The sequence below is a fragment of the Poeciliopsis prolifica genome, unplaced genomic scaffold, assembly GCF_027474105.1.
Source record: "Poeciliopsis prolifica strain line A6 unplaced genomic scaffold, Auburn_PproV2 SCAFFOLD005, whole genome shotgun sequence".
NCBI classification, from domain to species: Eukaryota; Metazoa; Chordata; class Actinopteri; order Cyprinodontiformes; family Poeciliidae; genus Poeciliopsis; species Poeciliopsis prolifica.
The window spans coordinates 53,161-78,327 of record NW_026562380.1 but is presented as its reverse complement, the minus strand read 5'-3'; the positions used below and the strand labels follow the sequence as shown (position 1 = coordinate 78,327).

Sequence of the window (25,167 nt, the reverse complement as noted above, 5' to 3'; positions counted from 1 at the left end):
TTCGGTCCATAAATAATTTTAAATTTTGACAGATTACTGCATCTTCAGTGACATGTCAACGTTTGCACTCTGCTGCAATGACGTTACATAAGACCAGGAAACCAGTGTAGGGGAACTGCAATACAAAATAAAAAGGAAGTCAGCTAAGGGAGCTGAGCTAAAGGTCAGGCAAATAAATATGCAAACACGACTCAAATCTATGCAAATACTCTCTTGGAAGTTCTCTAGCAAGAAAATTTATCTGCACTCAGACTTCATCCTGTGTGGTCATCTCTTTTCCGGCTTTGACTTTGCTTGTCCACAGCAGAAATCATTAAGTGCCAGATATTAAGAAGTCAAAGATGTGCTGTACATAAAACTTTAATAACCCAAATGTTTTAGCTTGTCTTTTTATAGATCTGTTGGTTCAAGAGGTTGTATTTCATATGCAAGTTTAGTACCTTTTATTAAGAAAGCTTGGTTAATTCTACATCCACTTCTTTCATTTTAGGTTTCTGTGTCTACCTTTCACTGTTAGAAATAGACTATTGTCAGGAGATAAGAAAAAAATGTTTGATTTTGACTAATTAAATCTGGTTTTATTACAGTGTGCAGGAAAGGGCTGACGGGGGCAGAAAAAGCAGGAGGTGAATTATGCCCCAGTGTGTTCCCCCCGTAACAATCTGCGGCACGCCCTCGTCTCTCCGCGGCTGCGTCCTGCTAGCCCTCAGCTCACAGGACAGCCTGAGAAACCAGGGAGGGGACTGACACCTCACTAATCACACCAGCAATTAGTCCAAGCATCATAAAGCACCGCTGTCTATAAAAGAGCTATCGAGTTTAGTGTTATCGTCATTACTTATTCTTCTCCGGCTTGCTAATCAGCCGGTGCACAGGGCAGAGAGGCAGACAGGTAGAAAATAATGATTTTTCTAATCAGAAACAATGGGATCTTCACTTGACATCTGCGGTGTTATGGTGCTCTGCTCCCATGGAGGAGTAAACATTTGCAAATCAAAGTTATTTAGCTGATTAGGCTGCCCAAAGGCAATGAACAGGCGCATAAAGCGCCGGGGAGAGGTGCAATAAAAGCTTAATGCTTCTTCGGTGCCTTCCTAATGTCACCAAAGCATTAGTTTGAAACTTCAAAGTTCATGCTTCCATTTGCGTACATCCTCATTGATAAAAGGAACTTGAAGCAAGCAATGACAATGCATTGCACATAGTTGCAACATTTCGCTCCTTGGTAAAACTTTCATCTTCACAGTGAAGGCGAAGACAACATGTTTGACACATTAAAGGTCTTTATTCCTCTAACAGAATAGTTATGTTTCAGGTGAAAATTCAATTCACTTTTGAGGCTATATGTAGGAATGAATTACACAAAGTTTTGCTCAATCTTCACTCACTTTAATTTCAACCCATAACACAGAGCTTTGGATGAGCTCAGACATTATCTGCAGACAGTCCACTGTTAATGCAACATTTGGATGCATTAAAATCTTGAAACAGAAATCTTAACCACTTCTAACAGAACATCCTTCATTCCTGCTGCACAACGCCTCCTGTTGACCACGGCCATTTATAAATGAGTATTGTTGTCATATATTTTAGATGTGTTTCTTTATTAAAGGGGCAGAAATATGTATTTTCCAGGCACATAATGATACTTTACAGCACAATGACTTCAGTTGTCATAAAAATGTTATACACAGCTCAGGAAAGAATTAAGCTACCACTCCTTTGAACTCCAACTATTGATTTCTGAACTCTACCCAAGTTAAAACATTAATACTGATGTTTCTAAATGAATATGAACTTGTTTTCTTTGCATTTCTTTGGCGTCTGAAAGCACTGCGTCTTTTTAGTTATTTTGACCATTTTCTGCAAATAATACAAAATTTTTGCTTGGCATTTCGAAGCGCAATGTTATTATTCTTGTACACTTGGCTCTATTTGTGTTGAAAGTTTGCTGGTGATGACATTTGTTGTTTTTTGCTGAACCTTTTCCATTAAAACGGACGTTATTGTCTGCAGCGTGGTGTCAACTCAGACTGGCAGCGCCTGTTGCCGTCTCTCCACTTCCTCTCAAACGGACCCTCACAAAACAGTGTTCTAATGATAACAATAAATTAACTTTCTTTGCTCCACTGAAGCTTATAAATAATGAATCGGCTTGTTGAAGAGGGGCTAACTTTGCACAACCAATTAGCTTTCTGTTTCAGACAGAGCAAGTGGATCCTGCATCGTCAGCGTTCTTCTCATTCTGCCTAATTAAAGCAACCCACGGGCAAATCTGAGCTTTGTTTGTGAATTATCCTCTCACCTTTTTGTTGATCTGAGCACTGACATTTTCATTTACAGGTCCTTGGAATAATTTCTTAACTATATTTGTATGTTTTCTTCTCTGAGATGTTTGCAGCAACGTTTTGGCAGCAGTGAGAGCCTCAAGTCTTCCGGGGAATATTTATCCAGTGAACTTCTGCAAAATAACTTCTCCTTTTGATGTTTTTTCTCATTCTGGGTTAAAATGATCAAGTTCATAAAGGTTGAATGTCAATCTGGGGTCAATCCGGGACGCGTAAGGGTTGTGGCATCAACTAACTCACTCACTCTTACGTAGCAACAACCAGTCGCGTAACTGGCGCAGTAGCAGTTTAAGACTCCATCGTAACTCCTTAAAAATAAAATAAAATAAAACAGCAGTATGGAATGACAGAAAAAAAATTATTACAACAGAACGAGAGGAAACTGGATAAAGTGTCACTCGTTTTGGCAATACTGTATCACTTTTATTGTGATGCATTATTCTGCCATATTTAAAGATGGCGATAAGATCGAAAACATTAAATCCAAAAACATTAAATCCAGCAGCTGAAATACGAGGGGCTTAGCGCTGAATACAAGATTAGGAGCTCAGTCATCACGGGGAACTAAAGCAGAGCCGCTTCTAGTCCTACAAATTCACATCACATAATTTTAAATAAAGAAAAAGACTTCATGAGGTATATTTGGTCAAATGTTTTGGAAACTGACCAAAGCGTTTGCAGTAAGAACATAAAAATGAGTTTTTTCTCATTTCTTTGTCCATTTGCAGTGATGTTGCGCAGCAACATGTCATTATCAGAGCCCGCTGCATTTCTCTGATGGTTGTAAACAAGGCCTTTGATTCATCCTCCCTGGAAAACTAAACGCACTCACTCAAAATGTGTTTCTGATCTCCCATAAATCACCTTGTCGGATGTCTTGTTAACAGCTACTTCTTAATTTCCTGACTAATTTAGGCAGCGGCTAATTGTGTTACGTTTGTAGCCTTCCCCTGCCTCGTTAGGAATCTATAAGGAGTCCATTATTACCTGAATCTTGGAATAAAGTTTGAGGAGCCAGAGGGGCAAACCTAATTTTTATGCCCTCCTAAATTAAAACAAGACAGCGACACTTCTATTAAGCAAACAGCATCGATGTGTGCCGACACATTTAAATAAAACTTTATTTCTTTATATAAATAAACCAATAAAAGATGCATCATTCTACTCTCCTTTACATTTTGCAGCATCGTTTACTGATTTAGAAACACCGTTCGGACTCAATGAGGTGCCTCTGATGGTAAGAACCAACTCTTTTCTGTGTACTGAAATAATTCTGAAACATATTCCAACTGTATGTTCACTTCATGATATCTCCTTTATTGGTGCCTGAAAAGCTGCAACCGGGTCCAAATCTGCTGGGCTTGTTGGAGTGAATCTACTGCACAGATGAGCACAAAGTGCTCAAAGGAATTCCCCAAGAGTGTTTACAGCTTTAAAATGTGGATTTGGCTGAAAAATCAACAGCCATAACAAGACAAGGTAAACAGTATTCCCATTCTCACCTTCATTTTTCACTGTTAAATTGTACAGAAATGCATCTAGTTTGAAACTTGTAGATAAATCACAGTTCACACAAAGGAAGGCTTCTAAGTTGTGCATCAGTGATTGTGGGTTTTATCTTCTAAACTGTTCTCTGAATCACTAAACTGTCGTTGTGAATGGACTGCATCTGAAAAGAATAGAGGGGAAAAGGTTCTCATTTGGTCTGACTCCTGTCAAAGCCCACGCGTTCTGATTAATGTATTCCTGTTTAGCACAGACTGCGTACTGTATTGGTCACCGAGGCCAGGAGGTGACGAGCCACATCCTGTGCGGCTGCATCATAATGGAAGCGGTGCCCTGCGTGAAGGAGAGCGTCGCATCGCCGCTTTGCTTTTCGCTCTCATGTTTGTGCAGACGGACTCTAATCAACAAGCCGCACTCGGAATAGATTCTGCTCGACCTTTTATGAATCGGGTGCAGACTGAATCACTGCCTCATGACATCAGCAGATAAAAGCTGTGCTGCTTCCTTGAGTGCTTTCATGTTCATTTATATAAATATATTATGGGATGGCATTCAGGGAATCCTGTGTTTATATTGTCTGGAGTTTGAACGTATGGAACAAATGTTGAATATATCGGATGAAAGTGAATTAATAAATTTACTGTTAATATAATAATTTATAATGAGATTAAAGACCAGTGCAGACAGTGGAAGAAATACAATAAAAACATAAATATGGCGATATTTACCATGATATATACACAAAGTGACTACTTGAAAAAATACAAAAAAAAAAACACGCTAAAACAAAAAAACCTTAATTTTAATTGAAAGTTTTATTGAAACAACATTGAAAGTTTGCTTTGATAAATGTATTGTTTTGAAACCATCTTCAAGCAAAGTATTGATAATGGCATAATAACTTTCAATTTACTGTCTCAAATTAAAAAAAACTTTAATTTTGTAAAGACTTCACTCTGGAACTGGAAGATTTGTGACACAATAATGCATAAAAATAAATAATTTAAAAAACACCAAACAAGCAAAGCCATAAATAAAATGGATTATTAAGCCTCTTAATAAAATTCCCCTTCAAAAAATATTAATAATCAGAATGGAAATTATTGGAGCTCGTTTTAATTTGTCGTGCAATTAATTAATTCGTTGCTTGTCTGTCAGTGATGATATTCTGCGGTTTAGTTCAGGCAGTTCAATGGTGAATATTTCTCTTCACTTTTCCAGGCTCCTCACTGAATCTGTCCATTTTCAGAAGCAAGTCGGAGCCGACACTACAGAGCCAACCAGAAGCAACCTAATGACTGTTCAGTTGAGTGTTGCTGTAAATAAATCATGGGGTAAACTGAAATAGGAGTTCTGGACTGAGGGCTTCTCAGAGCAACAGCAGCAGCAGCGTCAATTAATGTTACATGACAGGCAGACACAACTAACCACCAGGCCTTCCTGAAAATCCTCTGCCATTTGGTTTCATCAATAATGGACGTGGACGCGTCTGCCGAACGAACCGATTCATGTCCTTGTCCAGGAACATTCCCAACCCTCAACCAGGAATCTCGCATCTTCCATGAGTTCACAGACTCAAACTGCTTCTCGTCTTCATGCAGTAGAGAAAAAGGACAAAAAAAGACAGACTGCAGGTTGCAGGATTTAGAGGATAATAGCTTGCTATTGAATTCCATTCTTTAGTAATGCAAAACACAAGCTCAATGGGATCTATAAATACTTCCCATCCTTTATTTTCACCCATTAGGCTGTGGTAACAGGCAGCGTGTGGGTGGATGGGAGGCTGGAGGAGGATGAGCTGGGAATGGTGACAGGGGGAAAGAGATGGGAGAGTTTAAGGGAAAAGATAATGTTCTTTTACATTACTCAGATTTCCCCTCTGCTGCATGCGTTCATCATTCTTCCTCAGCTTGTAATTCAGCTTAATTTTTGGTCTATTTTTCAACTGCTCCAAACTGGCCGTGCTGCCAGCACTCCTTCCCTTCACTGCGCAGCAGGAAGCAATGTGATTTATCACTGAGGTCACTTGTCCTGCTGTGAAAACTGAATGGATGACCATTCTGATTTATTTAGCACTCGGTCTTAGAGACTGACTGACTTTCACACAGCAAACCACAGACCTGTCAGGCCGGTATGAGATCACTATTGTATCACAAGCCTTAAAAAGTACCAGTTTTACATCACAAATACAATGATTGCATGTATTTAAAACAATAATATATAATGGTCTATATTCTGCTCCATATTCAAAAGTCTAAATCCATTTCATCAAATTTTGTTACAACTTTCAAGCAAAAGAAATTCCTCTGAATAGTTACAGCAGTTTGTTTGCTTTATCTTTAGTTGTAAAGTGATAATTTTTGGAACATTTTTACAAACACCAATTTGCAGAAAAAAACAAAACAATTGCACAATTACAAGCATACAGCAACTACATGAGTTCTTTGTAATATTTGCTAGAAACTTTTAGTAAATGTCTTATTTTCCTTCATTATTTAAAAGCTGCACAGTGGTCATTTTCAGTCTAGTGAAGTTAGCATGCTAACTAAAAGTGAATATTTTCACTGTTATTTCTGTTTGTTCAGTTGTTGTTTTCTTTGTCCCTCGTTCCCACATTATTATTTTTTCTTTCTGTTTTCTTGTAAATGGCATGGTGTGTAAATCAGCAGCTAGAACAAGGTATACGTTACTCTGGCTTGAATTCAATAAACTGATAACACTTAATCTAAAACACGTTAAAACTTACAGTAAGTTGTGTTGATGGATCACATTTAAAGCAAAAACTATAAACTGAAAGTGATTTAAAAAGCTTTCTGGCTCAACACACAGAACATCCTGTTGTTTACTGAACATTAGTTCCTCTCCTCCATGTTTTCATATGACTTGTTGATGATTTAGCTCAAATTTCTTATGTGTTTCCAATTAATCCTGTGTGGCAGAACCCTGCACAATAATAATATTTATGTATTTATTGTTCAGATTCTGAGACATTGACTCCTCAAAAAATAAAAAATAAATTACTTGTGACAGACTATAGCATCTTTTTGCCATTCTACCCTCTACTAAGTACAAAAGGACCAGCGTTGATATTACCTGGTTGAATTGTTGGGTTACCTGTTCGGTTGGAGCCTGGTACACCTTGAAGCAAAAGTATCTTCCCTATCAATTTATAGAAATGAGGAAATCAGAAAAAAAGGAAGCTTGGGATTGAAAAATCAACATTCTTAAATCCAGTCTCCATTCTGAGCCAATGCTAATTCTTCCTAAACTTTCCTGTTGTCTTTTTCCTTTGTTTCTTCACTTTATGTTCATATTAAATGTTGTTGCCCCGAGCTGCCTCCCCTTTCATGCTTCACATGAAAACTATTCAGAAATACTCCCGTCCTGTTAGCATATAAATTGCAGCTCATGTTTATTTTATTTTTTTGTGTATTTGCTCCGTTCTCTTTGATGTTACAGGGTTGCCTTGTTTGACACACAAAATGTGATGTTGGAGTAGAAACCTGTTGGTGCAAGCAAAACAACCAGTGTTTGCTCTGGGTTTTATCTTCTTTAAACAACAGTAAAATGCTCCTCATTCATTTGCTTCACCATTTGTTTTCATCTATTTTGATAGCGAAGGATATCTGATTATATCTGATTGCATTCAGCTTTGATTTTTGCAGTATTATTTGCAGAAAGATGCCTGTTTTTCACAGGAATAGTATTGGTAAGTGATAGCTTTATGGCTTCGTTCCAGACTGAAATATCTCAACGATTATTTTATGTTTGAAACCAAATCCAGACATCAGAGTCCTGGTGATGTGCTGGTTTCTCCTCCACCTCACCTTTTGAATTTGAGTAAAGCATCTGAGCAGAATGGATTGTCCAGAAATTGGATACATTCTGCTTATCCAGTCGAGATCATTTCTCTGAGAACAACCTCTGACCTGCTGACCTGCTGACCTGCTGATCTACGGTGATGAGTACAAGCGCAGTCAGTTCATTTCAGTAATTCTTCCTCTCTAAAGAATCAATTTACCTCAATTTTTATGCAGTAAACACATTAATGCATAAACGTAATGAAATATTCAATTGTAGCTGAGAAACAGGGAAACCATTCAACAAAATGACAGATTTTTTACGTCTTCCTGTAACTTCAACAATAGCAAAAAATTCAAGATGGCCGCCATCACCGTCAAGGAAAGTTTACCAATATTCATCACAGTCAAACACTTTTACTGTCAAATTATACCTAATTTTACATGTAGAAATCATATTTGTTGACAATGTTTGGATGTCTCAACAACCATGTTTGTCATGGAAAATTTATTTTTTGCACTGAACTAGATGAATGTGATGGGTGTCAGATTATCTGACTTTATATTTAGAACCACAGAAATCAGTTACATTAAACTTTAAAAATTATGTAGTTTTATGTTATTACATCTAAAGTTTAATCAGTAATACTTTTGAGATAACAGACATTTTGAATAATGTCAGCTTTGTATTAAAAGTGCCATGATTTACCGAATGACACTTTATGACAACAGTCATAAATATTCATAAATATTCACTCATGTTCATAACAGGTGTTATGTTTATGATGGTGTCATGACAATGTTATTCACAACCCGTCAAAGTGCAGAGATAATCAATACCTTATGCTTAACCTGAGCGAGTAAGTTAATCTGGAGATACTTTAGTTGACCACACTAAGTGGAGGAGAGCGTTTTCATCTTGAAAGATCCAGTTTGGTCCCTAAGAGTGAAGAAATGTGTTGCTACTGGTTGCAGAATCTCATCTTGATATCTCTGAGGGTTGGGTTTGCCTCCAGTGGTGATTAGCCTTATTTTCCAGAAAGGGAGATGATCCCCCACCATGCCTTCAAATGATGTTTGGCTTTGGCAGAAATGATTTAGCAAGAACTTAATGGACGCAATCCAGAAATGCATTTTCCATTCAAACGTTTAAAGGGAATTAAGAAATCTTTTTTTCAACTGTGAAGGATTTGTTGCCAAGAAGTGTCGACACAACAACAAAAAGATTGACCAGAACTCAAGAACTATTCTCATTCTCCAAATCCAAAGTGTAGATACAGTCTCAAATCTGCTTTAAAGATAAAACTGTCGATGTTGGTCAAACAGAATGGAACCAGCAAAGTCAGGGCATTTTTAACTGGCTCCACATGACCAGGCTTGCTCCATCACTGTCCTCCATTATTACAGCAGCCCTCCCATTTCACACTCCCCAATCCTCCTCATTAAAGTGTCTTAATTGTTTCTCTGACCTCTAAGAGAAACGACCCAGTCACATGGCAACTCTACCTTAAAATTAACGTTTCGTATTTGCACTGTCCGCCTGTCATGGGAACATCGTTTCCTGGCAGCTGCAGCTGACAGTCATCTTCGTTTTCAGGCAGAATGAAATTAATTCAACAGCTCATCTGGAGGGTGAAACAGACCTTTTAGATATTTCTAGGAGAAAATATAAACTGACAAGGCATTTCAGAGTATATTTGGAGTGCAAGATAAACACTTTTTAACATTTCAGATGATAAACTTCGGCTCCATTTTATCCATTCTGAGTCCACTTTGATTTACCTTTCTGCAAGGCTGCTAGTCTTTCATAACCAACTCAGCGACATACCGGAGAAACCATTCGGACTGCTCTGATCAAAGCAAATCCCTGAAATGAAAAATTCCTTAAACCCGTTTTTGACTGACAGAGAAAAAAATTGAAATTTGTGCAAACAAAGAAACTCCAGTAGTGGTAATGCTGAGTGACAGTTCTCTTAGAGGAGGAGAAGGAAGCAGAAAAACTGAAGTCGGACCTGTTGCGCGGCCACCGTATTAACATGGACAGGGAACTGATAAACACATTCATCCTAATTACAGCGCCTGGACACAGACTGGAGGCGAATGAATGGGAATCAGTAATGACAAGCAAGACGAAGGGCAGAGAAATGTTCCACCAGACCTTCTCTGTTTTTACCTACTGCTGCCCGTTTCTTTAAACAAAGTCTGTAATGAACAAGAAAAAAATACTTCCACTGCACTTTGAAATATGTTTGAGATCAATAAATTGTTTGTCTGATGACTGTCTGCTATTTCTGATTTTATTTTGGTGAAAGAAGAGAAAACATTTGCATGTAGAAAGAGAGCAGAACAAAGATGGTTGTTTCTACTGATCAAATGAACTTATGGTTCTGATTGATTCATTAATAGGGGGATAACCTTCTCACTGAAAGCATTATTTATATATATATATATATATATATATATATATATATATATATATATATATATATATTTAATCAAGTTTCTATAAAGATTCTGACTTAATTTCTGCCTTAAACTTTAACGAGGACATTCTATCAGAAAAGTGATTTTTTGGGGTAACTATAAAGGCTAAGAAGTGATAAAGTTGAGAATGATAAAATGTTTTCCTTTTTTAAACTGTTCACCCTGATAAGTTTTCCTCCAAATAGTTCATATCTGTTGGAAATGTTAGCGCCGTGCTTGTCTCGACTTTGTGACGGCTTGCAGAGAGAATGCTCATGTTTGCAGCATTCGAGGTGGTCTAATTTTCCAAATCCCATTTACAAATCCGAGTGACTCTTGTAATCTGTCATTTCCCGTCCTTATCTCACTGGTAGGTGCAAGCTTCTCGTGGAGCGTAAGACAAGGTATTACGAGTTAAATCTGCAGGCCTGAAAATATGAGATATGTTGAGTTTCTTTAAATCCTCCACTCTGATCCCAGCTTAGGAAGCTATTCCTCATCCACCTCTGCTTAAAGATGACTTAAATGCAGTGAATCGGTCCATTTCTAGATGCCCGTTTTTTACTGGGCAGTGTTTTCACAACATGGAGTCGTGTCTTTTTAAGTCTTTAGCTGGCTCTGGGGGTAATAATTGGATACTTTCTGAAATGTGACAAGCAGTTGAAGACCTGTTATTACCCAGGGTGATACCCTCACCTGTATGTTTGACATTGATACCTATGGTGATGACGTTTCTATCTGCAGTGATAATATTTGAGTTTACAGGAGTGGCGGTTCGACCCACTGTGAGAAACTTTCCTCTCATGGTGACAATATTTTAACACAGATTACTAAACCAATCAAATGTCCTTTTTCGTGTAGATTCTTTATTTTAATGCTCACTTATATTTTGAGACTTTAGGCTTCTGATCCTGCGTGGTCTCACACACTCAATAATAAACAGCCGTGGATTCTCGCTGGTATTCTCCATCCAAAAAAAATACAGAGTTTATAATTTAACACCTTCTGTAATTACTTTTTGTTAAGGTCAGAGGTCGGCATAGCTGATAGCCGTTAGGTAAAGGTTGACATTTGCCTCCGGCCATACGTTACACCTCAAGGTGTGAGGTGTTCTTACACCTTGAACTTTTCCACAGTTTGTCACACTACAGCCGCTGACTTCTAGGTTTTTACTCAGTCTTTATAGGAAAGGTCTTTCAATCTTTCTAACAATGTAATTCGCTCCTCAACCTTTTTCAGGCTGAGGACCATTTAATCCACTTAACAAACACTTAACATGAAAACTGCCCCAAAATGTAAATGAGAATGGACACAAAAAAAAGTCATGAACTCTTCTCCACTCGAGGCGTTTTGAGTTACTTACAGATTTTAAAAATGGTATAATCTACGCTTCCTAATAACGTCAAACTCATGGAAGTCGGAAAAGAATCTCTTTTCTACCGAGTGTTGTATGCATTAATAACATTTAGGCCTATTTGTCATTTAGAAGCAATAAAATAAAAATATACTTGAGTTGCTTCGGCAGAATCAAATATCCTCTTCTGCACCATTAAATATAAAAAATATAAACTCTTATCAAATGTTTATTATATGTTCCTTTCAATTCATTTAATTTAATAATTTTAATTAAATAACATTAGCAATAGCCATTGACGTCCGCACAGAGCATCACTTTCTTTCCACCAGCAGCTTCAGTTTTTCTTTTGAGTGATAGGCTAGCTGCAGCTGTGACGTCATGGTGACATGCAGCACCTTGTGGACCACTAGGGGGCGCACTGCAGTTTGAGAAAGACGGATCTAAATTAGTCAGGGGAGTTCAAAAAATGACATTTAAGTAATAAGGGTTTGATTTTGAATTGCTTAAATCTGTTCATTCAGCTGCAGGCCAGATTTTTCTCCTCTTCTTGATGCTGACCTCACAGACCTTCAGGTTGGAAATCACGCTTGTCATCACCTTAATATTTAACTCACTCCACATTTCTGTAAACCCATGCAGAAATAATTTTATTATTCCTGCTGTTTTATGATTTTTTTTAACCACTCCTCAGAAAAAGAACAATAGCAGCACCAGATTTGTTCTTTTGCCTGTTTAGTCGAATCTTGTTGTGCCTCGATGCAATGTGAGCGTCTGTGCAAAAGGGAAAACAATTCAGTTCAGTGGGCAAAATCAACCACTAATAAACCACACGCAGCCCATCATAAAATAGACCAAACTGGGGAAAGTCTAAGGGAAGGAAAGAAGCAAACAAAAACTTTAAATCAGTTTCGGTACCGGAAAATAGTTTTGCCCATGTAGCAATTACCAGGTTAATGCTCCAGGATTGCTCAGCAGTAATAAACATTGACAATAATTCGGCCTGAGAGCCGCTAAGGACGTCTAATGAAATGCAGCATCTTGTTTGTGGCAAATATAAGACAAGATGGAGAGCAAAAAATAAACTTTCCCTCTGGCTTTTGATTATCTACACGCCGCCCTTCTCAGCCCCGTTTCATACGGATGATTTGTAGACAAAGCAGTTCACTACTTGACTTCCACACAGATCTATCCATTGCATACGGTAAACATGTGTTTCCTATAAATAGATAACTTGAAGCTTATTGAATTAAAGCTTGTTGGATTGGTGCAGCAAACTTTTAATTTGAGACATGGTCATCTGCGCTGTTACTGGATAAAAATGTAACAGTGTCCATAAGGAAGGTGTTCAAAGCTGATAAAACCAGTAGGTTCAAAATAACTTTTACATTACATCTCCTGTTCTTGTTGATTTTTAAATGTATTTTTCTGCTCCACAATTCTATCTTTAGTATTACTACTGGTAAAAATAAACATTTAGAGAAACGTGTACGGTTGCTTGTTGTTACCAATAGCATTGTTATCATAGACTAGTTACTTAAAATACCACAATTCACTTCTCACCCAGGCAGAAGAAACAAGTCGACAGTCATTTAATGCTTTTTTTTAATTCTAAATATTTGACCCAACCTGAAACTAAATGATTGTATTGTCCGGACTTTTTAAAGCTTTATTATGGTTGGTCATAAAATATGAGATCTGCAGCACCAGATCGTAAGCTATGTGGATCGCCCCGACGCAAATAAATCCTCAAAATTATATCAAGTCTTTTCTTACTGAGACAATATAGATCATCTCCTAAATATTCGTGTATTGTTTCAAGATGCCTTGTCCGTTTCAGCCCATTTGGAGCATTAGCATCGCTGTGATCCGTTTTGCGACGTTTTGAACCAGTGAAATCCACTTCCTGAACCCCGTCTGAATTTCGTGCATCATCCAGGTCACATGTCTTTAAGCCAGCAATGAACCAAGTGAAACATCATGACAAAAGCCTCCATGTTCTTCTTGTGAAGGTAAATATCGACAATCAGACAACAATTTTGAGTTCCACAATGCCAGAGAATAAATATTTTTTTCACTTTTTGCAATAACTTAAAACATTTTTAGCTTTTGCAGGGCATGGTGTCAAAATATAACCTCATGTCTCTGTCTGAATGGCACTTTTCCCATCTCTCCTCACATGCCAGGAGGGTATTTAGAGGGCAGAAGCCTCAATATAACCCCCATTTTGGCTGACTTGTCTGTCAGGAAGTGTGCTTGTGACACCCCTTAGAGTCCACATGCCAACAACAGCTAAATTAAACTTCTCCTCCCTCGCTCTCAGCTCGCAGACCGAGGCCCTCCTTCCAGGCGGGCCTGCTGTCCTCAACGCAGACGCCACCTGTGAGCACCAACCGGCCGGCTGGGGGGCGAGGGGAGAACTTTCAGAACGGCTGCTCCCCAAAGCCCAGTGCAATTGCCCCGCCATTGTCCACTCATCCACTGCTGGAAGGGCGGTGGAGGAGGGGAGCCGCATGCTGGAACTTCAAATCAAAGATACGATAATTTGACAGAGAGAGTTGAATTAAATTTAGCTTTTAGCCCTGTGCTCGACACAGAAGTACTACGACTGAAGTTCCCTGAGAATAAGCGAATTAACTTAAAATTATCAGCACTTTTAAATTAAAGATTTTATGACTTTCATCAAAAATTGGGGGACCAACCTGCAGAATAATTTACATTTAGTAAATGAAAATTCCTCGAAAAGAATCTCCAGCGGCTCCTGAAGTTTCAGTTTGTGATTAATTAAAAATGTCCTTTTTGTGTTTCTATTTCCATAACAACCAATATTTATGATTTTTTTATTTTTATTTTGTCTTGGCTACTAAGAAAAGAGTTATTTTGCTGTATTTTGGTGGCTGGTTTGTAACTTAGACTGTTGAGATTTTTAGAATCACTGAGTATTTTAAGTAGATTATTGCCAGTGTGTTTTTGTATTATGGTTTTGTAGAGTTTATTGAAATGTTTGCATACAGTCATTTTCATGTGTGTCACATGTATGTAATATTTGAACTGGCATTGTTGTACATCTTTTATCTGGTCATTTTGTGAAAGATTTAACAATTAAAATGGTGGTTTTTATTTATTTTTTTCCCACTCTGACTGGCTACTGTTCGGCTTTCCGATCGTAAGTTGGATGTTCATTGCATTTTTCGTAGATGCCTGTAAAAATAATTTCTATTCACGTGGCTTTTTTGTTCTCTGGGAAATTATTTTTGATGATAAATACAGACACAACCATAAAAATCAAAACAGCAACAATAGTGATAGTAATATTGAGTGCATATTCTCTGCTGGTGGGCGGTGAGGGACCTGGATGATGGGCAGGGGGTCCAAAACAGTTTGAGAAAGCCAAAACAACTTTCCTCCGTCTGCCTGAGTCGCTGTTCTGACTTGATCCCTGGCTGTCGTTTCAGCAGTTTTCTATTCGTGTTTGATGGTTCGTTTGAAGCTGAACCGCAGAGCTGGAGGATGTCGACGGAAAAAGAAAGAAAATATAAATGAACCTTTCATATCTGAACGTGTGCTTCAGGACCAAAGCCAGGACATCTACGCTCACAGCCTTTTGACCGGAGCTTCATTAATCACACTCCTACACATGACGTAGAGTAATTACCTGCACAGAAAGACACACATGCACACACCCTCATTCACTGCGTTCAATGCACTCCGTGCATTCGGTGTGTGAAAGGATGCAGGAACAGTCGGAACAAATGACGGCGAATTTAATGAGCTCAAACATCTTTAACAAGAGTGCCTGGGTTTTGATCGAGGCGATGGCGGAGTCGCATCGCTGATCGTTCACACACGTACGCAGCAAGTTTCAAGGGTAGATCCAGCCACGTTCAGAGGTGTGTGTGTGTGTGTGTTTTTAGAGGTTCTGGGCAGGGTCATGGATCCCTACTGCCCAGGGAGGGAGTCAGTCTGTCTAGGAATGATGAAATCCTCCACCTGTCCTCATTCATCAAACCCACAACACATATTAATTATCACAAACCTTCAGAGTTACAGCAGAGGACACACACACACACACACACACACACACACACACACACACACACACACACACACACACACACAGCAGCCTCCATTGGACGGTCCACCACCCAAGCTAACATCACAGACTTCAGTTCATCAGCTGAGCTGCTCAGGAAATATCGTTTGGTCTAATTATCAATACTATTCACTATTGAGGCACGAAAATTTTCACTGAACAAATAAATGTAGTGCATCTCTATGTCCCTTTAGTTATAAATCGCAGAGAAAACTCTCAGGTTTTTTATTGCACATGTGTATAAAGGACTAATTATGACAATTTCCTTTAGTTTCAAGAGAGTTTTTAATTCTGATAATTTCTTAGGATTCTTGGAATAAAAAATAAGTCAATAAACATAGAAAAGTGAAATACATTCAACCATTAGAACCATTATAGATCATTTTTAAAAAATGAGTACATTTCCACCAAAAAACTACATTTTTAGATTAATATCAGAAAATTTCTACAAAATCTCATAAATTTTGGACTTCTTAAACTCAGACATTTCCATGTTTTTTTTCTCACTGATTTCAGAGCTTCATCTCAAAATTTCTAAGAAAATACTCAGAAATGTTTTTGAGGGTTAACGTCAAAAAATTTGAAAATTTAAATGTCAAAAATTTTAGACACTGGAAAGTCAGAAAAATGTGATTTTTCACTGGAAAATTTCAATGATGAATCTGAAAGTTTTTTGGGTTTTTTTCTAGCCAAGTTTTGATTTTTCAAACTCAAATGTATTTGCTTCTTTTTTTTTTTATCTACAATGGTCCTGTTACACTGTGGCAACCATTCCCAGCCTTACTAAGACGTACTGCTTTCTATTATCCCCCCACACAATAAGTAGCTTTTCTGCTCGTACTCTCAACACCAGTGTGAATATTGTATAATGTGAACCTTTATGAGTAAAGCTGTCAACATCCATCACCTTACGCTCATAAAGTTTTGTGTTATCGTGTTATTTTTCGTAATTGGTTTGGGTTATGTTTCGACAATGGCCAATAACCACATTCTCTGCCAGTGAAACTGACTCTCGGTGAACGTGTAACATCAAGAATCTATTTGACATGTACGAACCCCAAGTCGGCGTGTTTCTGTGCGACACTCCCAGGGCGGTTCAAGGACTTCCCCGGAGTCTGTTCATAATTGAGTGGAGATCATTAGGATGCTGTAGACTTCTAATCTTTTTTAAAGCATTTTATAATAAGACAGAGACCAGCTGGTGTCCACTGAGAGTCTCCCAGAGACCCGGATGATTAAAGTCCTCTAAACGACCGCCTTTGGTCCTTAGCTGAGATGTTTCCCTTTTAATCAGACATAAGTCCTCATCGCTCCCCCTGTTTCTGTGACACCAGTCACACAAGCAACGCAGAAGTCCCTTCAAAACTGACGGCCAATTAGAACGGACAAGGAAAAGATGAAAGCCCTATTATCACGTTGTCCTAAGCCATACGTTCAACCAATTAACTGCAGCCTGTATGGACAAAAAAAATAAAAATAAAAGTCCCTTTTGCCCAAGGCAAAGTGAGAACGAAAGAACATGAGCCATGTTGTGTGAAGGCAGAGGAAGGACAGACGCAGAGACACTTAATTGATCTTCATTAGGTTAATTATGGCTGTGATGCTGGGATCAGAATGAGAAACGGGTCGTGAAGAGCTTTGTGAGTGCAACATGTGAAGCTTTCTGTTGACCTTGACGGTTCAGAGAGAAGAAGTGACAGGAGAGTGGCGAATGCACCAGAAAAAGTAAAGAACTCAGCAAAACGTGAAGGAAAGGAAAGATTGTTTGTGTGTTTTACCCTCTTATCCACCCCAGTGCACGGGTGACTGCACTGTCAGCAGGCGCAGCTCTGCCCTTGCATTTGAATAAACACCATCTGAGTTGGCTGGCCGTGTATAATATCTGTCAGGGAGCTGCCGCCCGCAGATCCCGGGGACTCCGACCTCCGTCCCCGGGGAGCAGCTGACGGGACGCTGCAGTGACAGGGTTTCTTCCCTGTCGATCTGCACACTGATCCACCTAACACCCTTGTCCCACTCGACTCAAAACCCGATCGGCTCGCCTGTCTGCTCCATGCATCGGAAATAAGTCGGGTGATGAATAGTCGCAAGCTCAGGAAAAAAGCCCAGGCTGGAAGATGGCTGTCAGTGAGATTGATGGTTCCAGTGAATTTGGTTGTTCTCCCGTCAGTTTACAGAATAATAAGCCAAATGTTGGCGTCTTTGAAGTCACCATGCAGACATGAACTGTTTCAGTTCACGGCCGCAAAGAAAGCAGAGACGGTTTTCTAGCTGCCTTTGTCAATACTTACATATTTTACATCACCAAATAAACTGATACCAGACTAACATAATATACTGAAATCAATTTTTATGATTGATGAGATCATGAATTAAATGCAATTAAACACATTTTTTGGTTAAATTTCATTAGCGACACCCAGGCCTGAATATTGCTACACCTGTACAATCAAGAAATCACATTAAAAAAAAACATCTGACAACGAAAAGAATCCTAAAAGATCTGAAAAAACCAACACACTTTGCATAAATCTAAATTAATTCAAAACCTGGAGCAGCATGTAGATTCACGTTGGCTGCAGACGTTTGAACATTTGAACTTTGTTTAAAATGTCTGAGTCTTTTTTAAATGGCTGCTATTATAATCAACGTTTTTTTCCTTTAAAATAGAAATTCATATTTGTTTTATGACAAAAAGAGAAAAAAATTTTCAACTTTCCAGCAAGAAATATGACCTTTGAAACATGAAAAAAATTAAGTTTTACATTGGAAGTATATTCTAATGTGCCCTAAAAAAAATAACAGTACCTTTGTTTTGTCATACAAGGCATGGTTGTCCAGAAGCATCTGCCGTTCCAGTCGAGCAAACCTTCGTAAGTCTCTCTCAAACATCTGTGAAAGAGGGAATTAGCAGCTTAAAGTCAACATTTGTTTTACGTAATTCAGAAATGAATATTTAGATTTTTACCCTAATGAAAGGCTAACATTTGATATATTAGAAAATAATCACGTCTAAAGGGTGATGGCAGCTTTATTCCACCCAAACCGTCAGTGACAAGCTTCCTTACCCGGGAGCCGGTCCAGCCGAGCATCGTGAAGGCGAAGCGATCCGCCGGCGGCGACACCAGGTCCACGCGCACCGCTCTCCACTCGCGGCCGTCGCCCTGGGCTCTCTGAAGGCCTCCCTCCACCCGGCTGCCCTCCAGACGCAGGATCAGGAAGCACTTCGCAAAGTGATCCATGGCCTCAAACCTGTGGCTGGGAAGCTTTGATAGGTCAAAGGTCGACGCCTGGTAGTCAGAGAAGAGCAGAAGACCCTGATGGACAAAAACAAAAAGTTGTAGGCTGTTGAGCTCTAAAGATAAAATTCTGCCTCTTCTGGAAAAGACGTACAATTCTTTCAGCCTTCAGGCCTCAATAGTGAAAACTCCAACACGTTTCCTCTCTGGTCCAAAATACTCAACTCTCATTTGCAGAGGATTCACTCTGAAAATGAAACCAGGCCATAGATTTCACATGTGGGGGTTGTAATTAGGTTCCCTTAAAATAATAAAGGGTCATTTCTAAAGAAAAAGAACATCAAAAACATAAAAACATAAAATTTCTTTATTGGTTTAATATTATTAATATGACTATTCCCAAATTATTATTTTATTCTCAATATAAATCTTTGTTCTCATACATCCACTGGACTTTTTTCTTTTTTACCGTACTGCAGCCACAAATTCAAATATTTTTTAGTTGTGTTTTTATTTTTAGTCCAACACAAAATAGTGTGCAACTGTGAAGCGGAAGGAAAATAATCCACACAATTATACATATGAATAAAACTCTGAAAATAGTGGGTAACATTCATTTTCATGCCACCACATCAGTTCTTTGCAGAAGGACAAATTGCAGAAAAGCTCCCAGATTTTCAAAGCTTTGAAGTGACCTTCTAGTTTTTTCTTTTGCAAAATATTTCAGGATATATCAGAAGGGATGGAGAGCATCAATCAGCAGCAATTTTAAAGTATTGCAACAACTTTGTGATTAGATTCAGCTCCAAACTTTTGACTTGTAGTTTTCTGACACATAATGTTTTACACACAGAAGCAAAAGGTTTTTAGTAACAGCTTTTAGATTATGCAACACATTTTTGGCATGAATGTTAGTGTAAATACCGTAACACTATTAAAAAGTCCCACTTTCTGGCAACAGAAGCATGAGCGATTTTACAGAACGTCTGTAAAATCTCAGCTGAAGAGAGACTCGTGTGGTTTTGTTGGAAACTCAAATGCTTTCCTACAAAATATTGCAAGTGGGAATGTTTCAGAGCCAGTTCGAGTCCAATCTTGGAGATAAAAGTCAGTTCAGACACAAACCCTCTGGTGTTCAGAATGGTTGAGTTTCTTTAAACAAGGCTGGACATGTTTACCATTTTAAAGCAGTGAACAAAGGAAGGAGCAGAATTCAGCGACAAAATCTTGTTGACAAGAGGTTAATTCCTCTGTTTTCTCAGGTGAGCTGATGAATAAAGATAAAGTCTCAACATCCTCTCAGTAACTGCAGCTCTCAGCCAGTATCTAGACTGATTTTTGTTTATTATTGATGGTCAGTTGGACTGATAATTATTCAAATAACTGGCATGAAATTTGCTGTGAATTACACTGCCGCAGGATTTATACAAAAACTTTGATCTGTGTTTTTTCCTCATAGCAAAACTAATCTTAATTTATCCAGTGGATGTCGTTGCTGCAGGCAATAAGTTTCTTCTTCTTTTTTATTATCTCGTGTTGCCACAAGGTTCAATGCTAATTTTCAGACCAAAAAAAACAAATATGTATGAGTGATGAGTTTGTGGACAATAACTTTCATAGAGATGAATGTGGATTTTTCAGACGACAAACTAAAGGTCCAAATACAGAATGTGCAATAATTGCAGCAGTTGATGATGGTCATTTTCTAGTTTTCTCACGCCACTTTAAGTGTTAACCTTAAAAGTGGTCAGCCTCTTGAATGTACTTTGCTCATTTGTTCAGTTATGTAATAGTTTGAAAAGTGGAAATGCAAAACCATCAAACTGTTCAGGAAGTAGACGGGTTACGTGACCCAAACGCTTCAATATCAGAACAAAAGCAAAAAGGCTTGTAAAGACGCTTGATGCAGCATATTGCTGCGTTCACTCTGAACACGTTTCGTGTCAAAAACGCTTCAGACGCTTCAAGTTGACTTTGAAGTCAGACGCTTGACATTTTTGCTCATTTTGCATTGGGAGGAACTGCTGTTGGTCTCTTTGTTCATTGGTGAATGAAATTGAGAGAGTGGCACCACAATATTATGTGGTGACAGCTTCTGCAAGCATAACAGAGGCTCAGATGCCTTTGCTGAACATTTTGTGTTCAGTTTTTATTGAACAAACAACGACACCTGATAACAGCCTAGTGCTCTATCGAAGGAGCCTCTTTTCCCTCTCCTGGTTACTTTGAATAACGACGGATGAAATACTGAGAGTATCTAAGTTTTATTTACTGAATTCAACAGAATGTGGCCAAATAACTGTCACTATTTTGTAGAAATCATGTTTCAGTTTCACATTGAAAGAAGTTCTTTTGTCAAATAAGCCAAACTTTGCTGATCATGTGTTAAAAACGCTAAAACATGTATGGATTTAACACTTCTTATATGATGCAGCAGTGAAAAACAGTCAAACGTGATGAAAGCTACTGAGAAACAGAAATAAATTAAAGTTGAGAACATTGTTTTTAAAGATTAAATTGCTCAACCTTGAGGAAAAACTAAAGCACAGTTGAGTACAAAGTGTGCAACTTAGATTGAGGCAACAAACCAAAAAAAGTCAATAGACTGATTTCCTTAGGGACGCTCTCTGGAAGATTAAGGTTTTTCCTATATCCAACAGAGTTAGTGCGCTTTAGATTACAAATTTTCAATTTAATTCCAGCGCCCACCGTGATTGTTTGGGATGCTACTTTCCTCACGCTCCCCATAAACGTGTCACATTCTCCTTAAAGACCAATAACTGAGGAAGTAAATCCAGGAAGCTGCTCATCTGAGGAGAGAGGGTAATTACAAAACATTTAACACCTTGTCAGCACAGCCTGAACTGCTGCTCCTGAGCTCAGGTCACTGGAAAGGAGCAACGTTTCTCACAAGGCAATGAGAAATCTAGCGGCAGTTTGGAAAACTTGAGTGACAGATGGGGAGGAAAAACCTCAAAGAAACCGGCAGGCCGTCTTTACTTCCACTCTCTAATTATCTTTCTAAGTGGAGTCATTTCTTGTGCAACTGTAGGGAGAAATTCTCCATGTCACCCCTTGTCTGCATCCCTGATAACTCTCTGCAATTACAGATAACCATTCACCCTCCAATAATAGGACCAGCCTGGGATTCTTAAAGTTCGCCTGATGCTCAGTAATAGTGTAGCTGCAGGCACTAAAAGTACAAACTAAGATGAGGCATAAAAGCATTAAAATACTGACAATCTGAAAATAAAATCCTCTCCAAGTCAGACAGCAGAACCAACTAAAGATACAGAGCATTGCACATGTGTAGTATTAAGAAAATGCAGTGCTTTGCAAAAGAAATAATAAGCCTTTAACTTTTAGAAGTGATGTGTTTTACTGCGATTTGTGCAATAAAGTCACACATAATTATAACATGGAAGGCAAATCATGCAATTTTGAACTAATTACAATATTAAAGTCCCTGGAATTTATTTGTATTATGTACGCAAAACAAAACATTTGCAGTTTTTGCTTTCAAACAGCTAAATTACAGTGGACTTTGACTTGGCCATTTTTATACATTTCACTGTAGCTTTGCTTCTATGGTTAGGATCATTGTTCTGTTGGAAGAAAATTCAAAACCGTAGTCTTAAATCTTTCTCATTATATCCGTTCAGTTCGCTTCAAATAAACCAAAGTTCATTCAAGCACATGTGAACGCAGACCAAGCAAACGAAACATGGTCTGCAACGTAATTTTAAGTAAATCTTAGAGGAATTCACTCAAAAAAAGAAAACATGAACCATATAAAAATAACATTTAAATGTCAAAATTTATTTTAGTCAAACCTAAAACGTGATAGAAATAATAATAATAAAAAAACGAGTGTCCAAACTGCAGTATCTGTCTCATATAAACAAACAAACAAAGCTGTTTCTTGGATTATGGCAAGACATTTTGTATTTAATATGTACACCTATAAATATTAAAAATGTATGTTTTAGATATCCAAAATATCATATTCCCTATTCACAGTTGGTGTATCACAAAACCATTTAAGCAAACAGCTGAAATAAAATTTGAATCAATGGAAGCTCTTCAGATATATGTAACGCAAACAAGAGTTAGATCAAGAAACATCTTTAATTAAGTTGTTAAAAAAATACGATTTGTAAAAATAAAACAAAAAATCATGCAGCATTATTTTCCAGATTTGCAAAAATGCCACCCTGCAAAGATGAGCCAGTATAGATGGATATAAACATACTAATAAAATACTAAGCAGAATATTCATCATCTGCTACAGAAGACCTGAAACATTAGCAATGCACAATGTTCAAATGTTGAACAGTTTGAACAATGTTCAAATGTTGAACAGTTTGAACACAAACTGTTCAAACTGTTATATAAACTGTTCAGTGAGATTTAATCTTCCCGTCTCTACAAACTAAACCATCAATATCTAAATCGGTCACCAAGAATCTGCTCCCCATCTCAGCATTTCCGGGAACTGTTTAGCCCAACAGCTCTCTATAATCATCTCACTCACAGCAGGTAGCGTTAGCCAGCATCTGAGCGAAAGCTTATTCCACCAGAACTGTTTACAGAGAATCATAAAAGAGTTTGGCAGGAGGATAAACTTTTCCCTAAAGCCTTCTCTTTGAGCAGTGGTTTAACAAATAAATAATAAAAGTTGAGTAAACAAGCCCTCTGAGAAGGTGATCTAAAGACGACGCTGTTGTAATTTCTTTTAGCTTGATTTGCCGGGTCCTTTCCTTCAGGGAGTCTGACGACGAGAGGCCCCAGCAGCCACCTGGAACCCAAAGATGAGCGGCACGTCGTAAGGGGCCGTCCAGGCGCTCTGATCTCATCTTGAATTCCCTCTGACTCACTAAAACGGAGACTTTAAACAAAAAAGTCACCTTCAAGTTGTAGATTAATGTGCGTTAGCCAGGGGTGTTTGAACTGCACTGCGACCTTGAAGCAGAGATTTGCCAGAACTAAAGCGACTGATTACTGAGATAAAAGTGGAACATTTCGTGTGTAACTGTAACTTTCATTTAGGTCCTAAATTGATTCATTTTGATTAAACAACCCCAGCTGCATGAGAGCTTTTCATATTAACTAAAATGTTTTATTATTATTATTTAAAACAGACGCAGCACAATAAAACTGAAATGTTCCAGATTCTAAGGTTAAGTTGTCATATTTACACACATGATTGTTAAAATTTTGACCAATATTGAGAAATATTTTTTTATGCTTTTCTACTTCAATTTTAATCTCTAGTGCATTAAAAAAAACACCCAGCAAGTTTTGGGGCAACAAGTTAAAGTTTTTTTGGTGTCTGGAAAAAAAACTGTTTCCAAAAACCTTCTAAGTGTAACATCACAAATCAGCAACACTGCCACTAGTAATTCCAGTAAAGTCTAGTCCATTACCTACCTACCCACGCAGAACTCCAGCACATGTGGTCAGCTGGTTTTACCACTGTACAAAAGCTGCTGGAAAAGACAAGTGTTTGTTTTTGACTTTCCATCAGGAAACAGCTTGCTGTGTTTGCTTTTCAAAGATGTTTGGTTGCATAATTTCACAAGTGCAGAGAAGCTTATTTGGATTTAAAGCGACAGAGTCCCTAAAATGTCTCATTCTGAAAGGAGCTCAGAATAGGCAGAAGTGACCAGACCAAGATCTCAATACCTAGGAGCAAGAGCTGCATTTCCATTGACAATACAACTGCACAATTTGATATTTTGATCATAAATTTTCTTAATGGATCTATGGAAATTAAAATAAAAATTCTCGCTTGTTGATAAAAGTTTTGGTTCTAGGCTCAAGTGGGTTTTGTATTGGAAACATTTTCCCATCATGGTTTTGTATTGGAAACATTTTCCCATCATGAATTGTGATGTTGCCACAAACCAAGAAGAAGATGACTGGGTGATGACGCGCCATGTTCTTTAATGACTTATCATGTAAATACACGTAATCATGTGAACTCGGTTAATGATGAGAATCAGAAGTTACTGTAGTTCCACAGAGGACAACATTTAGAGACAACGATGATCGACGGCATCATATGGACATCGATTGCCATTAGCCGGGTGAAGCTAAAACTCATCCGTCTGATAAAGATGTTCCTGGCTGACCTTGACTCGGCCCCCAAGTCATGCTTCCTGAACGCCAGCATCAGAAGGAGGCAGGTAAAAATGATGAACCCCATTTTACAAGGACATTTTTAGATGGAAGTATTTTTGTCTTCAGGCTGGACTGGACGGGGTGCGGATGTGTTAGGCCTGCCTATGACACAAGGCCTGAGTGAAGACACGACGGCCCCTGGAGGCTCGATTGCAGATGACAAGGTTACACGACTTAAAGT

The 25,167-nt window shown here is 38.3% G+C and overlaps 1 protein-coding gene across 1 annotated transcript in view; it reads right to left on the bottom strand.

The window, feature by feature from the left end:
* LOC129359536 (DNA nucleotidylexotransferase-like) overlaps positions 1-25,167 on the bottom strand; it is a 53,409-nt gene that overhangs the window by 5,743 nt on the left and 22,499 nt on the right. Inside the window, exons 7-8 of the mRNA XM_055029159.1 lie at positions 18,633-18,881; positions 18,373-18,456 (exon numbers count right to left, since the gene is read on the bottom strand). Of these exons, the coding sequence (XP_054885134.1) occupies positions 18,373-18,456; positions 18,633-18,881 (333 nt within the window). The remainder of the gene's footprint in view (positions 1-18,372; positions 18,457-18,632; positions 18,882-25,167) is intronic.